At 37.5% G+C, this 17,491-nt stretch overlaps 1 protein-coding gene across 2 annotated transcripts in view; it reads left to right on the top strand.

Annotated features, from left to right (window-relative positions):
* Positions 1-17,491, top strand: part of CERKL (ceramide kinase like) — a 118,649-nt gene that overhangs the window by 91,895 nt on the left and 9,263 nt on the right. For both annotated transcript variants that reach the window (XM_047722334.1, XM_047722333.1), the window contains 7 exons: positions 1,958-2,021; positions 8,740-8,882; positions 15,183-15,257; positions 16,056-16,233; positions 16,316-16,375; positions 16,991-17,016; positions 17,112-17,220. In XM_047722334.1, coding sequence (XP_047578290.1) covers positions 1,958-2,021; positions 8,740-8,882; positions 15,183-15,257; positions 16,056-16,233; positions 16,316-16,375; positions 16,991-17,016; positions 17,112-17,220 — 655 coding nt within the window. The remainder of the gene's footprint in view (positions 1-1,957; positions 2,022-8,739; positions 8,883-15,182; positions 15,258-16,055; positions 16,234-16,315; positions 16,376-16,990; positions 17,017-17,111; positions 17,221-17,491) is intronic.

Raw genomic sequence — 17,491 nt, 5'->3', positions numbered from 1 at the left:
AGAATGGAATCTCCAAATTTTCTGAATACAAGGGGCATAGGGTATCATTCTTATTAGAAAAGGAAAGCGAGTGAAAGAAAAGGCCAGTAACTTTTTGAAACTGCATTTGTCTAGCAGTCTATTCCTTATGTTTATTTGGAATGGGATGATTTGAATCTGGCTCTTTCTCACTCCAGGGCCCCTAACATTATGTCTAAATAAATACTTCAGTTTCTTCTACTGTATCTAAATAGTAGTCTCTATTTAGTCTACTGTATCTATATAGTATTCTCTATCCTTTATCCCTGTTATTTTTTTATAATCATTTACTACTACTTCATATTGTACATTTATGTTTTAAAATCAGCATCTCATTTCTGTCTCCAGAATATGAGCTCCCTGTTGCCAACGACTTCATTCTTTTTGTTCATTTTCCTAATATCTTGTGATCAAGTTTCTTTCATTTTTTCTCTTTGTTACAGGTCACTATTTTTTTCTTTTTTAACTTTTCCAATGTCATTTTAAAAATTACTCTTCTTGGATAATTTGCATCAATATATCAGCAAATTCTACCTGCAAAATCAAAGAAATAGAATATTATTTAAAATTTTTCTTGAATAAAGGTAGTGTTTAGCCATAGCCTAGTTTTAAAGCTACCTTTGTATTGGATTTGAAAAGTAAACTGCAGCCTAAAAGCAAGATTTGATAAACTGATTCTCATTATAAATATTTCTTCATAATATCATTAAGTATTTTCAGTGTGTGTTTGTATATAACATTTTATTTTCTATTTTTAAGGTTTCAACTACTTGCTGAGGTTATAAATGATCAACACAATCATTTATGATAACTTAACCTTCCAAGTTTATTAATATAAATATTTTATCCTTAGTTTCCTCCTAGCTTTCTTCTGATTAGAATTTAATACAGAGAAGTTTTATTCATGTGAATGTTAACAGCCTTTGAATAAGCTGTGGGAGAATTACAAGGTAATGCTGCTGGATACAGAATGATTCTTTTCGACACCAAGACTAATAATTCTTAACAATATCTAAAAACATTGTAGGAAAAGCTTGAACCATGCTGACACCAGGGACAGACAGGCATGAAAGATTAATGTAATCTTGCATATAATGATGCACATTCTTACACAAAAAATCCATCTGCAATGTCATGTCAGTCAGCAGAAATCTTTGATGGGTGGATACAGCTGGGCTGTCTCTTCTGGCAGCACGGCCCTAGAAAATGCTAAATGTGGTTGGGATGCATGGTGCCATCTGCAGTGTGCCAGTTTGTGCTGTCTCCACTGGCATTTACAATACTGCGTAGGGCATCACGACTGTAGAGACAGCGATAGGGAGTGACAGATCCGTTTCCTCAGAGGCTTGGGCGCTGGTGGGTCCGTGCCACCCTCCTCCTCCGCTTTGGGTCTGTTATCATCGGTGTTGGCTTGCCTTCGTTATTTTCACGTCCAGCTCCTCCTCTTTTTAGTCTAGCGGTTCCAGATACACATTCTTCTAGTATGTAAATCTTACACTAACCTTTCCACTAATTTATTCGTGTGAGGTTGCCAAAGCGATTTCACATTGACTGTTTGATGCCAGCTAATGTGCCTTATTTTCAAAATACTGTTGCTCTTAGGCTTCTGATTTGAGGGAAATGTATCTTCTTTATAATATCAGGAAGGGAACACTGAACAGACATGCACCAAGATAAATGATCTGACTGCTGTGTGTGGGATAGCTCTGAATGACTTATGTAGTTGGAACAAATATATGACCCTCTTTTACATAAAGCTATAAAACACATCAGGCAAGTAACAATCTTCTTTCCCATGATTAAAATATAAATATTCAAGGATAAATGTTGTTTTATGACCCGACCATATGTTTATGATATTGTTTTGCCAAACTAAGTGAAAGAGTGTAGATCATTGTTTAAGACTTTAACCTGTTTTTTGGGTTTTGTTTCTAAATAGTAACAGAGTACGAAGGGCACGCTCTGGCACTGCTGAAGGATTGTGAACTCCAGGAATTTGATGGGTAGGTTATGTTATCGGTCTGTATGTGTCCCATGGCCCATGTTCTGAAATGTTTTCGTTAGTTTTTAGCCACATATTTGGGGCTTGTAAGTATTTCAGTATTTGTGGTGTATGTAATTAGACTATTTCATTCGTATCTGTATACTAACAATGAATGATCACAATATGGCCTGGTCCTCTGCCTCTCAGGGTCAGGTGTAGGAAAACAAAAGGAGAGATATCTAAGTGCTGGGAAATCAAAGAGGACCACATCATACTGACCTAGTGTGCATATATTTGAATCTGTAGTCCTTAATTCTTGGCTTTAACCGTGTGAGTATCTAGAAAAGCATTGATGGAAGGTTATATGGTATAACTGTATTGGGATCCTCTTTTGTACATTTATTGATAATATTAATAGTTACCCACTGGTTCAGTTGGCTGTGATTGTAGGTAAATATTCTATACATACAAATATATTGAAGAGCCTGGGTGGTTCAGTCAGTTAAGCATCTGCCTTTGGCTCAGGTCCTGATCTCAGTGTCCTGAGATCGAGCCCCATGTCAGGCTCCCTGCTCAGTGGGGAGTCTGTTTCTCCCTCTCCCTCTGTCCCTTACCCCTGCTTTTGTGCTCACACATGCTCTCATTCTCTCTCTCAAATGAATAAATAAAATCTTTTAATATGTATATATTATTTTCAGTATAAATAAAGATGCTAATTTTAATTCTTTTGCAATTTAGTGGCTACCAATTAAGTGTGCTATCCAGAGTGGGCATTGGAAACTGTTGTTTCCAATACATTGCTGGAGTGTGTAGAAATCATTCACTGTCATGCAAACATTAGAAATGGGGTGAGTGACATACTTTAATAACCATTTTTTAAAAGTAGGCAAATCACTTTGCAAAATGATGGATTGATGTGTAAGACAAAAACATTTTAGGGAAGATTTTTTTACAAGAGTTGATATTTCAGGGTTTTAAAAGGTGGCAATTATGTGAATAACTTGTGTCACATGGTAATGGGCAGGAAACAAAATGTAATATCAGGAAGGACAGTTGTGTCTTTGAACTGTAGAGTGAAAGGCTTTGCTCTTAAAGAACTACTAGAATATATTAGGAAGGAAAGTAATGCAGTCAAAATAGAGCATTATTAGGGTTGTTTTTCCAGAAGTGCTTAATATTTTTTGATAAGAAACAATATTAGTGGATGAAGAAGAAAGTTTGATAAGTAAAACAAGACTTCAAAAAGGAATCTGAGAGGAGCAAATCTAGATGGCAACATTACATGAATATTGAGGATGAAGAGTATGACGTAGGAGATTACTTAAGAGCTTTACACTTATAGGGGTGCCTGGTGGCTCAGTGGGTTAAAGCCTCTGCCTTCAGCTCAGGTCATGATCTCAGGGTCCTGGGATGGAGCCCTGCATTGGGCTCTCTGCTCAGCAGGGAGCCTGCTTCCTCCTCTCTCTCTTTGCCTGACTCTCTGCCTGACTCTGCCAACATGTGATCTCTGTCAAATAAATAAATAAAATCTTTAAAAAAAAAAATTAAAAACAACTTTTATAAAAAATACAGACTATTCCAATGTTCTAATAAATTCCTACTTTTACACTAAAAAATTTTTTTTTAAATGGCAACTACATTAGAAAAAGAAAAAAAGTAATTGGGGGACTCATGCCCACCACCTACTGCCTGTTAGTATAGTCCTGAAACACAGCTTTTGAATATATAAGTGTGGCTGTATTGCAGATAAGTCCTTTCTTCAAAACATAATTATATAAATAATGAGGGTAACAGATACCATAGATATTAGACGTGGTTTTGCCCATCACCATTTTGAAGTTCTATGTGCTATGTATATGTGTGAATGTGCTATGTATAAATATGTTTAATTAGTAATTATACTATGTAAGGATGAAGAAGAATTTTGCAGAGGGGCTCCTGGGTGGCTCAGTGGGTTAAGCGTTTGCCTTCTGTTCAGGTCATGATCTTAGGGTCCTGGGATAGAGCCCCGCATTAGGCTCCCTGCTCAGCAGAGAATCTGCTTCTCCGTCCCTCTCTGCCCCTCCACACTGCTTGTGATTTCTCTCTCTCAAATAAATAAAGAAAATCTTTTTAAAAATTTTGCAGAATGACAAAAGACTCAAGGGCAGTATAGTGATTTTTTTCTCTGAATGTACTTAATTCTTGTTTATTTCACATGGTAGGTGTTGTTATTTAATAGTGTGGCCCTAAAAGGGATGCAGATCTTTCAGTTATTAGCCACATTTTTTTAACCACATAGTTTGACCTAACTATCCTATGATGTAAGTTCAGTGATTTGATGGTTTCTGAATTCCACAGCATGCTGATTTATTTAGGTCTTATAATAATTTAAAATTTCTATTGAAAATCATCTATTTTCTAAGATTCCTTCAATACCTCATTTATTTTCATGGGCCTAGTTTTTCCACTGGGATCTGGGAAAAATTACTAAAATGGTCATTTTAAGTCACTCCACTTAGAATTACACAGATTAGGTATATGAGGAGAACAATGGAAACATAGTTTCTTTAGACACTTTAAGAGAATAATTCTTTGTATGCATTTTGTTTTTTAGATTCCATGTATGTATGAAATCATACTGTATCTTTCTCTTATTTCACTTGGCATAATACTCTCTAGGTCCTCCCATGTTACAATATTCTCTAGGTCCTTCCATGTTGTTGCAAATGCCAAGATAAAAGAACAGATTGGTGGTTGCTGGAGGGGAGGAGGTTAGGGGTGGGTGAAATGGGTGAAGGAGATCAAGGGGTACAGACTTCCAGTTATAAATCAGTCAGGGGGCTGTAATATACAGCATGAGGACTATAGTCAGTAACAGTGTATTGCATATTTGAAAGTTGCTGAAAGAGATCCAGAAAGTGTGACAACAAGATAGTTTTTTGTAACTTTGTATGATGATGGCTGGGAATGAGACTTATTGTGAGGATCACTTTGCATGCATACAAATATTGAGTCATTATGTTATGTACCCTCATAATATGTTATATATCAAATACACTTCAATTAAAAAGAAAGAGCAATTCTCTAACAAGTTGAAGCATTTGAAAACGGAATGCACTCCCTTTGTGAGTTCCTGTTTCTGCACGTGTTCAAAGAGTGGCTGTTGAAGGAGTTCCTGAGAAAAAGGTACAAATGATTCAAGGTTGGGATAAGCTACCCCCAAGATTCTATGGTCTTTGATGAGAGAGGGGATTCCTTCAAGAACTTGAGCCTGGAGCATTTCTGCCCGATTCAAGTGAAGCTACTGGTAGGGTGTGATTAGAAAATCATCTAAAGGTTTATAGACACGGACCAGACAGTTTAAGGTCCAAGAAATATTCTTGGACCTTAATAAAGCCAAATGGTTTGGTAAATAATGTTTAAGAAATGTTACTTGTTAAGATTTTGGAATTTTTAATGAGTTATGTATGTTTATATAAAGACATATCATGTCAAAAAAGCTAACAGGAACACATCTATCAGTACGCAAGACCGCTGTTGTGCATCTCCAGTGTATCCTAGCAAACACTCTGAGATCCATCACTCAAACTTGTAGGAGTGCCACTTTTTATTTGCCCCCTATTTTTACTATGCATGGAGAGAACGTTTTGTAATGGCAAAGAAAAGAGTACGGTCAGGTGCGGAGACCTGTAGCTGGAACAGTTGAATTTACAGGTGTGAGCATGGTTAAGCTAATCTGTAGCTCTTATGCAGTTATAAATGTGCTAATATTTCCTATTTTGCTCCATAGTGTTTTATTTGAACTTGAGTTAGTTTTTCTCTTCTTTTTAAAATTTCACCATGAACTAGACCTATGCTGATTCGGACATTATTTAACTAACATTGAGATTTGACCCCATTGACCATGGTATCTGTATTACTAAGTAAGGTATTTTTTTAAAAGTACTTTTTTTCAAAAAAGAAAAAGTTTAAATCAAAACCTAGTAACCTGTTGGGAACATTTCAAAGATGATACTGGTTTGTAGATGAAGAAACACAGATTTAAAAATTATATAAAGGGAAATTTTATGAAGAGAAATAAGGTATCAGCCTCTGCTTCTACCTTTCCAGGCAGAATGATTGTATTTGGGGTCATGGCAAGAAGGAGTTTACTTTTTCTGAAAATACAAGAGGTAGCACATGCAAAAGATTAGCTATTTTAAGTTTTATGTTTAGGGTAACTCTTAAGTGTGGTTAAATTAACACATAAAAGGTTGTGGGTGGGTGTTTGCTTTGCCTTTTCTTGTAATGTGCAGACTCTTGTGATAGGTTTGCCTGAAGTATATCCTCGAGGCTGAGTAACTATTCCTGGAGGTGATCTTAATGATATAATAGTTATCAACATAAATATATTACTTTAACACATTTAATTACACATTAATTCTATTGGTAAACTGATTTTCAAAAAAGTAAGCTTCCCATAAGGTGATTTTCATTAGATTTCACATATAGAAAGGATACGATACGTGGACTAGTAGTAGTAGTGCCATCTCTTAAGGCCGAATTGTGATGTTTCAAATCCTCCTTCTGTCACTTACTATGTAATGACCTTGGGAAAGTTACTTAATCTTTCTATGCCGTAGTTTCCCAATTGAAAATTGAAGGTAAAAATATCTTTTGCATATGGTTAGTGTCCAAATTAAATGAGTTAATACATGGAAGGTGCTGAGAACAGTGTCTGGTACATAGTAATCATTCACTAAATATTACTTTATTATTCTAATTATCATTTGTTAAAGTTTCAAAATAAGTAACCTAGGACGTGTTAGGACAAAAACTCAAAGGCTTTTGTGGCAGAGTATGTTCACAGCGGAACCATCGCTATCAATGCTAGCAGTGAGTTAACACGTACCGGATGTTCTACTGGGTGCAGGGTCCCAGGGGCCAGATGCTGCCATACAGAATGGCAAAGTCAGGTTCTGCGCTAAGTTAGATGTTTTGTTGGATGACCTTATGTGCTCTGTTTAGATCACACACACCTCAGCGGGTAGAAAGGGCGTGAATCTCCTAGGTGTGCTTAAGTTCATAGAGTGTTGGCCAATCTCCAAGATCTTTGAAATCATATTAGACAAGGTTCACATCAAACCTTGGCTTCCCCCTTTATAAAGATGAGGCTAATGCCTACTTCATAGAACTCTGAGGATTTAATAGAAAAGAACCAACGTATTTTCTGACATAAAGTTGACCTTCAGTAGGTACAATCACTTTTTTTCTGAATCAGTGGCCACATGATGAACCCCTAGAATCCTTTCAGACCTAAAATAGTACCCTTAGTCAACAATTACCGGGTCATATCCCACGTCCTGGAGTCTCTGATAACAAGGGTGGACCTGGATCCTGCCAGGCAGTGTGCAGTCATAGGGCTGAACCACAGCTCTGTGCAGGGGCTAGAAGTCTGAGAGAAAGGTGGGGGGTGGGGAGTTGAGGTACCCTCAGACTCTGGGTTCACCAACGTCAAGAGTTTCCTAACCTTAAGGATCCATTTAAAAGCTGGTGACCAGGGCACCTGGGTGGCCCAGTCAGTTGAACGTCCAACTCTTGGTTTTGGCTCAGGTCTGATCTCAGGGTCCTGAGATCGAGCCCCACCTCAGGCTCTGTGCTGAACGTATGGTCTGCTTGGGTTTCTCTCTTCTTTCTCTACCCCTTCGTCCCACACTTGCTTTCTCTCTCAAATAAATAAATCCATTTTAAAACAAATAAAATCTGCTGCTCATGATCCATAGGCTGTTTGTTTGGCACATGGAGGTTTTAAATAAATTGAATGCTAGTTGATAATATTGACAAATTAGGAGACTCACCCAGAAATCAGAATCTGTGGTTGTTCTAGAAAAATCAGAGGATGAAAAGTGTCTGAAAAATCTAGGCATGCCTCCCAGATGACATGAGTGGGCTGAACTGAAAATCCGTCCCTCCTTTAGATTCATTGTGCCCTTCCATTTTTGCTGAGCTCTTATGGGCCTTGAGTTATGACACCTGCTTTCAATAACACAAACTCTTCCTCCTTTTGGGTAAATTAATGTGCTTTTGCTACTTAAGATTATTTTACATCTTTTAAATACAAATAATTATGAAACAAATTTCTGAAATTGGATATATTACTTTCATGAATTTCTACCACCACCTCTGCTGTAGTCTACTTACCATGAAATCTTAAAAAATTATTAGCAGTACTGACTAGGATCAAAAGGGCAGTAATAGTAATTTTAAAAGTGCCATCTAGCAGTAATGTCCAAAAGATAAAAAACAGTTCAGGTTTGTAATTACTATATTTATATACTAATGGTAAATCGCTTCTTAAAGTTTCATATTTCACATGACTTTTACAGCTGTCTTTTCAGAGCTATATTGAAAATTAGCAGTTGGTTAAATGAATTGTACATGACTGCTAACATAAAATGAGAACAATATACTTTTGGGTATCAATAGAGCCAAATGCAGATTCAACATGAATTAACATGTTCAAGTGTTTTAATGCCTCTTAACCCACTTAAAAACATTTTGTCTACGGGGTATTGTGTAGGAATCATATCCTCGAAGTAAACTTGACCAGGGCAGCGCTAGGGCCTTCTTATTCATTGATACTTACTAAAATGTTGGAAGGTGCGTGTGAGTAACCTTGCACTTGAATATATAAGGTTATTCTTCTGAAGTTGAGATTTCATGAATAATTACCAATTATTGTAAAGTGTTGCATTCTTTAATTTCTTGTTTTCTAGTGTCATCTGTGTTGGTGGCGATGGATCTGCCAGTGAAGTTGCCCATGCTTTGCTTCTCAGAGCCCAGAAGAATGCTGGGAAGGAAACAGACAGCCTCCTCACCCCTGTCCGAGCACAGCTGCCACTCGGCTTAATACCAGCAGGCAAGCCAGTGACCATGGATTTGCTAATTGGAACCTCTCCTCCTATCTTTCTCTGTTTCACTTCCTTTTTTTTTTTTTTTTTTAATTTATTTCAGCATAACAGTATTCATTGTTTTTGCAGCACACCCAGTGCTCCATGCAATACGTGCCCTCTCTAATACCCACCACCTGGTTCCCCCAACCTCCCACCCCCGCCCCTTCAAAACCCTCAGATTGTTTTTCAGAGTCCATAGTCTCTCATGGTTCACCTCCCCCTCCAATTTCCCCCAACTCCCTTCTCCTCTCTAACTCCCCTTGTCCTCCATGCTATTTGTTATGCTCCACAAATAAGTGAAACCATATGATAATTGACTCTCTCTGCTTGACTTATTTCACTCAGCATAATCTCTTCCAGTCCCGTCCATGTTGCTACAAAAGTTGGGTATTCATCCTTTCTGATGGAGGCATAATACTCCATAGTGTATATGGACCACATCTTCCTTATCCATTTGTCCGTCGAAGGGCATCTTGGTTCTTTCCACAGTTTGGTGACCATGGCCATTGCTGATATAAACATTGGGTTACAGATGGCCCTTCTTTTCACTACATCTCTATCTTTGGGATAAATACCCAGTAGTGCAATTGCAGGGTCATAGGGAAGCTCTATTTTTAATTTTCTGAGGAATCTCCACACTGTTCTCCAAAGAGGCTGCACCAACTTGCATTCCCACCAACAGCGTAAGAGGGTTCCCCTTTCTCCACATCCCCTCCAACACATGTTGTTTCCTGTCTTGCTAATTTTGGCCATTCTAACTGGTGTAAGGTGATACAGCAATTCAGTAACGTGGCAGGATACAAAGTCAATGTACAGAAATCAGTGGCTTTCTTATACACTAACAATAAAAATACAGAAATGCAAATTAGAGAATCGATTCCATTTACTATAGCACCAAGAACCATAAGATACCTGGGAATAAACCTAACCAAAGGGGCGCCTGGGTGGCTCAGTGGGTTAAGCCGCTGCCTTCGGCTCAGGTCATGATCTCAGAGTCCTGGGATCGAGCCCCGAATCGGGCTCTCTGCTCGGCGGGGAGCCTGCTTCCTCCTCTCTCTCTGCCTGCCTCTCTGCCTGCTTGTGATCTCTCTGTCAAATAAATAAATAAAATCTTTAAAAAACAAAACAAAACAAAAAAACCTAACCAAAGAGGTAAAGGATCTGTACTCGAGGAACTACAGAACACTCATGAAAGAAATTGAAGAAGACACAAAAAGATGGAAGACCATTCCATGCTCTTGGATGGGAAGAATAAACATTGTTAAAATGTCTATACTGCCTAGAGCAATTTATACTTTTAATGCCATTCTGTTTCACTTCCTATCCTAGACAATGTAACACAGAGTTAAATGCAGACTTTGAATCTGAAAGACCCAAGTTTGGCATCTCCACTAGCAAATGTGAGACTTTGGACAAGTTATTTAATTTCTTTGAGCCTTGTTTTTCTAATCTGTAAAAAAGATACCCATATATATATTCACCTCAGTATAAGGTTATTGTAGTATTAGATGGTATATATGGAGGATTTAATACATAGTTAAACAATTGACAAATGGGATAGTTATTATTCTGGCTTCCCCTATAAAGGTCTAGTGATCACACAGCCCCAGGTATGAAATTTGACAAGGCCACTTTAGTCAAGCCGCTTACAATGTCATATGAGGTAAAATGTTGTAACTCCCATTATCGGAGTATAAAGAGATAACCCGGAGTTGAGAATGCCAGAAAGATTCATTCTCACTGCTGTATTGCTAGCAGCTAGAATAGAATGTGACACAGTGAACGTTCAATAACATTTATTAAGTGAATGAACATAAAGAAGACATTAATAGAGCACGTGCACTTGAATTAGGCCTAAAATGGGTAGAATCTGGCCTGATGAGGATGAGTTATTTTCTTCATTGCAAAAATAATCAATGCCAAAGCAAAATCCAAGAGCATGGAGAAATAGAAAACAGGTCATTTGTTGGGTGATGACGGGATCAGAATTGTCCCAAAGCAGGGTGGCTCCCGGGGACTCCACAGGGACGGGTCTGAATTGTATTTGATAAACAGTAGGAAACAATGGGAGTTTGAGAGCAAGGGAACACCCTGCTGGGAGGCTTTCTGGGAGAATTTGTGAGTAGGGGAAGGGAGGGGAAAGCTGTGGGAGCCTGTGAGAACAGCTAGAGTAGCCCTGGCTTCCAGAAGAGAGGAAAATATCTTTCACAAGTTTATTACATTATGCCAGTCACTCCTTCCAAATTATTTAAACAGTAGTGATGGAAAGTGATTATTTCTTTTCTTTTCATTTGGAAAACCTCACACAGTATTCCCTCTACAAGAAAAGTAGAAACAATGACCATTTCCTATGAAAATAGGAAATAATGTGACTGGTTAAAAAATTCAACATTCTATCCATTTGATAACCACACTCATTTAGTATGGATTTCAGTATATTTAGTATTGTTCATGGACAGAAAACAAAAGATACACAAATGCTCTTTTAGGCTGTGAAGTCTTTTTAAAAAACCAGAAGAATTTAAAAGGAAACACACATTTGGATATATCCTGATAATTATGAAGCATTTAGAGAAAACCTTTGATGATCTTTAAGCAGAAGAGAAGAAAATAACCTCAACTGGGAGGGAAAAAAAAATGTGGCCAAGAGGAACCAGTCATTTTCACCTTTTCGCATCATTTTAGTGGCTCTGTTTGTAATGGTGGAGTTTTTCAGCATTTCCTTCCAAGCCAAGTGGATGTGCTTAGGTCATTTCCTCTTCAGTAGTATATACACTCACACTAGAGGTCACTTATTAACTGTTGTGTATCAAAAGTAAAATTGTTATCCTCACAGGTAGGCATTTGACCTAAAGTGAATAGTTAGCTAGAAAAACTAATGGTTATGCTTATCTTCTTAATATGCCATTTGAATGCACTTTGCTTAGAAAATACAGCCTGTTGCCAAAATTGTGGTCATGGTATAGGAGTTCCAGCTTATGGATTCCATAACGAGGGGGAAGTCATGTGCGGGATGTACTAATAGGACCCAATGCCCCATCAGGGCTTTGATAGAGAATGGGAACAAGAGCGGGGCAGGAAGTTTCCAGGCTGCACACAGAAGACAGTCTGCCTTTGAAGCCATTTGCCTCCTGGAGAGAGACACCCAGAGGGAGAGTGTTTAGTAAATTACTCCACTGAGCCAACAGACTAAGCCGCTGAATTATGGTCAGACTCAAATGGATCAGATGTGGGGAAGCCTGTATTTGAACTGCTGGCCATTAGCAATGGTGTTTGTTGCCATGGGAACTGGTGCTAAGGAACTATACAGAGAGATTCCGATTAAACGGGTTGGGGGAGGATAGAGGAAAAAGCCAGAGAGGACATAAAAATAAAAAAGCAATCCAGTTGTTGTAAAACAAGGCTCAATCCACATACTGATGGCAAACCATATATTCCTATAGCATTCACATAAATAAATTCATGCTTTCCAATTAATTTGAGAATAAAATATTGCCAAGGGACTGTTAGTTTCTATGCTATTTCAGGCAAAGAACCAAAGTGTAGGTGCAGTTTTCGTGAGAGTTTTAGATATGCTTGACTAGGAAGTCATTACATCACATTTATCTGTTTGGATGTGGGAGACATTAACGGCCTTATGAATATTCATGGTGTCTGGTTAATTAAGTTAATTGTTCTGCAGAAGTGCTTGCACTTCCAAGGACAATTTTTTTTTCCTTGTTTCTTTTTGCCTCCATAGTTTCTGTCTGGTACTTCCATCACTCATGCTTTACATGAACTGCTACTTCTGTCCTTACCCTCTTTGTATCTGGCACATTTTAGCAGGTCTGGGGAGGTGGTGGTGAGCAAAATTGCTGGTAGCTGTTAAGAAAAATAACTTTTCAGACTAATTAAAATGTTTACCTTGAGGTAGAACATTTATAGCTTTTGTGAGAATGCTAAAATTACATAGTTGTTATTTATGTGAGCAACATGTTCTTTTGGCATGTAGACGTCTTTACAGACAGATCACATTTTGTTTTTGGAAATTGTACTCTGTCTTTTAGATTATCCAAATAAAAATACTGAGCAATCTATAGTATTACCATTTTATAAGCACTTTCCTCACAAACTTTCCTTATTAATTCAGTGTGTAAAAAACTGTTCTTCAGGACTAAGGAATGGGTTAATCAGAGTAGAAGATGACTAAAATAATTTCTGGTCATGCCTCTTTGCAAATTCTATGGATTTAAGAACAAGTTGTCAAGGTGCAAAGCCTGAGACGTAAAAATTTTAAAAAGCGATCTTGAGCAATCTAAAAAGAGTTGTGTCTGGACATGCTTAGCATACTTCAAACTCATAGGGAATTAAGGGTCTTTATTTTCTTGAGTCATGATATGTGTCATTCTCTATTGCACATGACAACATTACATTATGTTCTTTAATAGCTCTTCTAGAGGAATGCTTTTATGGTCTATTCCTAATTAACCATGGTAATGGAGGAAATGTGTTTCATGGAGTACTGTAATCCATTGATAATCCTAAATATCTCACTCTAATTATGTGGCCTCCTCCAAAACCTTTACCATAAATCTGATTGGGAAGCAAAATAGGTTGATTTGTTTCCTTTCTTCCCTCCCACCCATTCCAGATTAATTAGCAATTAGATGACCAGAGGGTAAACTGTTAGATGGTCAAAGGGTAATTGGAAAGGCTTAGGTAATTGACTCCTGGGTAAAGATCCACTGAGTAACAGGTTTCTGGGCCCGTTGTTCTTAAACCTTAGGATGCCTCTTAGTCACCTTGAGAACTTGCTAAAGCATGGACACCTGGGGCCTTACTTCCAGACCTCCTGTTTCCAGTGGTTGGAGGTGGGACCCAGAAATTTGCCTTTTTAACAAGCTCCCAGATGATGTTGAGCTCCTGGTCTCTAGACCATACAATTCTAGATGAGTGCCTCTTCACGTTACTGTTCAGGCACAAAACCTGAGGATCTTATAAAATGCAGACTCTGATTCAGTAGGTCTGGAGTGGGACCCCAGAGTCACCATTTTAATAAACACCCATTTATTGTCCTAAGCACCAGAGTATTGTGGCTGGAAAGTGGGCCATATTCTGAGTAACAAAGGTCAGAGTATCATTTGCCCTTTGATGAATCAGTTGGAACAGGTTTATTAATTAGGGTTGAGATGGACTTTTCTTTGAATTGGTATTACTAGGGGTCTGGAAGTCATTAATATTAGATAAGTCCCTCACGACGATTATTTTAATGACGGCCTTGGTTGAAAATGCCTGAGTTGCCTCAGCTTCTTCAACTTGACAACCCTAGAGCACATCAGTTCAAGTGATACAAAACAAAGAGGTCATGTATGACCACACAGGAGTGTTCCCAGCTAACAAATCCAGGGGCTAACCTTCACGCTTTCATAGCTCCTGGCTGTTAGTTACTGCCATTTCTTTCTTATAATCTGTAATTCAAGAAAACTTGTAGCCTCTTAATTTTAAATCCTTTTAACCTCCTGGGAATGGCAGGGGCCAGTTGAAATTTTTGTGCTCAAAAAAAGGTTTTTACCCCAAGATCTCAGAGACACAAAAATGTTATAGAAGCCTGACTTGAGAGAACTCTTTTCTTCTGCAGGGTGGTGGCAAAAATCCATGTGGATCATATATTATCCTAATGATTATGAAAATAAGAAACCTATAATGTCTCAAAACAGACTTTTATAGTGGTAAATACCATGAAATTAAATATTTTTTTTCATCGAGGATACCATTTGTTCTATAAGAGGAAAATCCCCTCTTGGATGAAAGCTTATCTCTAAGATTCATTAAAAGTATTTAAAAACTGTCTAGTACTTTACAGTGATTTTAGATTTTTTTCTTCGTTACTATTTAGATTTTTATTTATATATTTATGCATTTGTTTCTGCTCTCCGGGGACAGCCTTAATGCTGTTGGTGCTCATTTTGTGATAGAAGTTAGAAGCCCACTCATTGAAGTTGGAGTAGACTTTGACATATCTAGGACATTTTGGTAGAAAATAGACATTAATGATGGAAAAAGCAGTGAGCAAGTAGATACTATAAACTATTTACTAATTTTAAGTTGTTTAAAGGCTAAACAAAAATTTGGCGACTATTTGATGTGAGTCTGTGAATGAACACTTATAAGCTTCCATTAATTTTTCGTTTGAACATTACATAGTCATCTCTGTGTAAAGTAAGAGCAAGTGCATAAATGAAAACATACACTACATTGATTATACATGTTTTGAATTGATTTGGCAGGCTCTACTAACGTACTCGCACATTCTCTTCATGGAATCCCTCATGTGGTAACTGCAACTTTGCACATTATAATGGGTAAGAATTCTTTCAAAGAAGTTCCTGTTTTATAAGGAAGTTGACTCTCTTATAAGGAAGTTTTTATATTTATTTATGACTCTTTTATTTCTGTCAGACGCATCTAAGGAAGGACAAATTCTTTGTCCCTCAAAGCAGAGACATGTTTTACTGAAAACCAAAAGTCAATTAGGGCGAAGCTTCACTATTTAGACTGCCTCCCTTTTCAGAGCACAGGCACTATAAAGAGTAGAAAATGAAGTTTTACTATAATCTTTTGAGAAAAAAAAAACATCATGGTGGTCAAAATCACAATTTTACAATCAGATTAAGAAAACCCATGCATCCTTTTGAAGTATATCAGATACTGTTGTTGGGCTACACCTAGATGGTAGGGCTGGGATGACGTTATTAAAAGAAAAACACAAAAAGACAATTCACTGCACAGCTACTCTAGAATTGTTATTCCAATTAATGGAAGGTCTGTAAACTCAGGTGCAATGCAAAACTACTGTTAAATCTAAGTTTAGTTTGCCCGTGTACTTCAACTTGACTTCTTTAACCATGTTTTACATGAAATAACAATAAGTTGTAGTATTTACTACTTTGTGTTTCTCCCTTAGTACCTGAAAAATTTACAAATGACAGTTGTAGTAGTTGTAGGTCAGGGGAGATGAAGAGAAAGCAAGGATATTTATCCTGGTAGGAAATTGCTTGAGATCTTCTATAAGTAAATAAATAGGCTCTTCTGTGTTTGCCGTTTTGACAACTTGCCCTACTCCTCTCACTGCTTGACTAATATCCAACATGATATTCAAGGGCACATACAACCAGTTGATGTCTGCACTTTTAGCACCACTGGCAAGCTTCTTCGCTTTGGGTTCTCTGCCATGTTTGGCTTTGGTGGAAGAGCTTTGGCCCTTGCAGAAAAAAATCGATGGATGTCACCCAACCAACGAAGGGATTTTGCGGTCATGAAGGCACTGGCAAAACTCAAGTAAGCTTTTTTTTTTCCTTAAACCAAAAATTTTGTATCTTAGAGTACATGAGTGTTAATAGCAAATTTTATTGTATTTTAGGCCTGAAGACTGTGAAATATCCTTTTTACCATGTATTGGCTCTCACGATTTACAAGAATGGTAGGTAAAGAGCTCAAAGTACTATAAACATCCGTGTCTTTCTTTAAAGCATGAAATAGTTTGATATACACAATTTTTTAGTCTTGTGATCTTTGGTTGTTTTTCTAAAATATTAGCGAAGAATGTAGAATAGTGTAATTCTAGACGGCCATGTACTTTTGACTTCTGTCTTCAGAAACAATGAATCCTTCCATCCATCCATCCATCCATCCATCCAATCATTCACTCATTTGTTCAACATCCTGTTTATTGAATGTTACATACCAGGCACTTTGGATACAACAGTAAGCCAGAAAACAAACAAAACCCATGGTTTTTGCCCTCAGGAGAATTTCAGTCTAGTGTGGAACACAAACATTACTCAAAGCCACACAAAGCAAATGTTCTAGTCTTTAAAAGAAAAGCAAAATCATCATTGTAATGGTGGTTATGACACCACCTTTAAATGAATCAGCACAGTATAATGCAGTAATGGAATATACTCACATATTTTTACTTGATCTAATCTAAGAAAATATTTGACAAATTAGTTTCTTGAAGTTTCTCAATAGAATAGATGTTATTTTTTGTGTGATGTGGTTTTTCTTTTGTTTTGTTTTGTTTTCTTTCTTTTAGGAAGGCAGAAGGATCTCCCAAATCTGGTAAGCTTAAAAGTACCTCCTTAAGAACTGAGCCAGACCCTGTTGACATTTTGCTCTGGTGAGGGCAAGTAACCAATCACTTCCATTGCCTTTAGACAGTAGTGATCAGTGGCAGACCATCCAGGGTCAGTTCTTGAATGTCAGCATTATGGCAATCCCTTGCCTGTGTTCGGTGGCACCTAGAGGCTTGGCACCTACTACCAGGTTAGTAAGCATTTTTGTTGAATCACTAATACTTTTCTATAAACCAGGTTTTTTTTTTTTTTTTTTCTCTCTTTTAGAATACCTTGCTAACTTTTGGCTGGCTAAAATATTATCAACAGGTAGTCTCTTTTGGACTGTGGTAATAGGAGAGATTCTAAGGGACTTTGCCTCAGAGTAGGCTGAGACCAACTGTTAAACTGGAAAGACTAGATGATCACTGATTTATTTATGTTACTGAGGCTAAAATATTTCTCGGGGTTTTATTAACATA

The sequence above is a fragment of the Lutra lutra genome, chromosome 3 (assembly GCF_902655055.1).
Source record: "Lutra lutra chromosome 3, mLutLut1.2, whole genome shotgun sequence".
Classification (NCBI taxonomy): domain Eukaryota; kingdom Metazoa; phylum Chordata; class Mammalia; order Carnivora; family Mustelidae; genus Lutra; species Lutra lutra.
The sequence above is the reverse complement of the archived record's forward strand: the minus strand, read 5'-3'. Positions and strand labels throughout refer to the sequence as shown.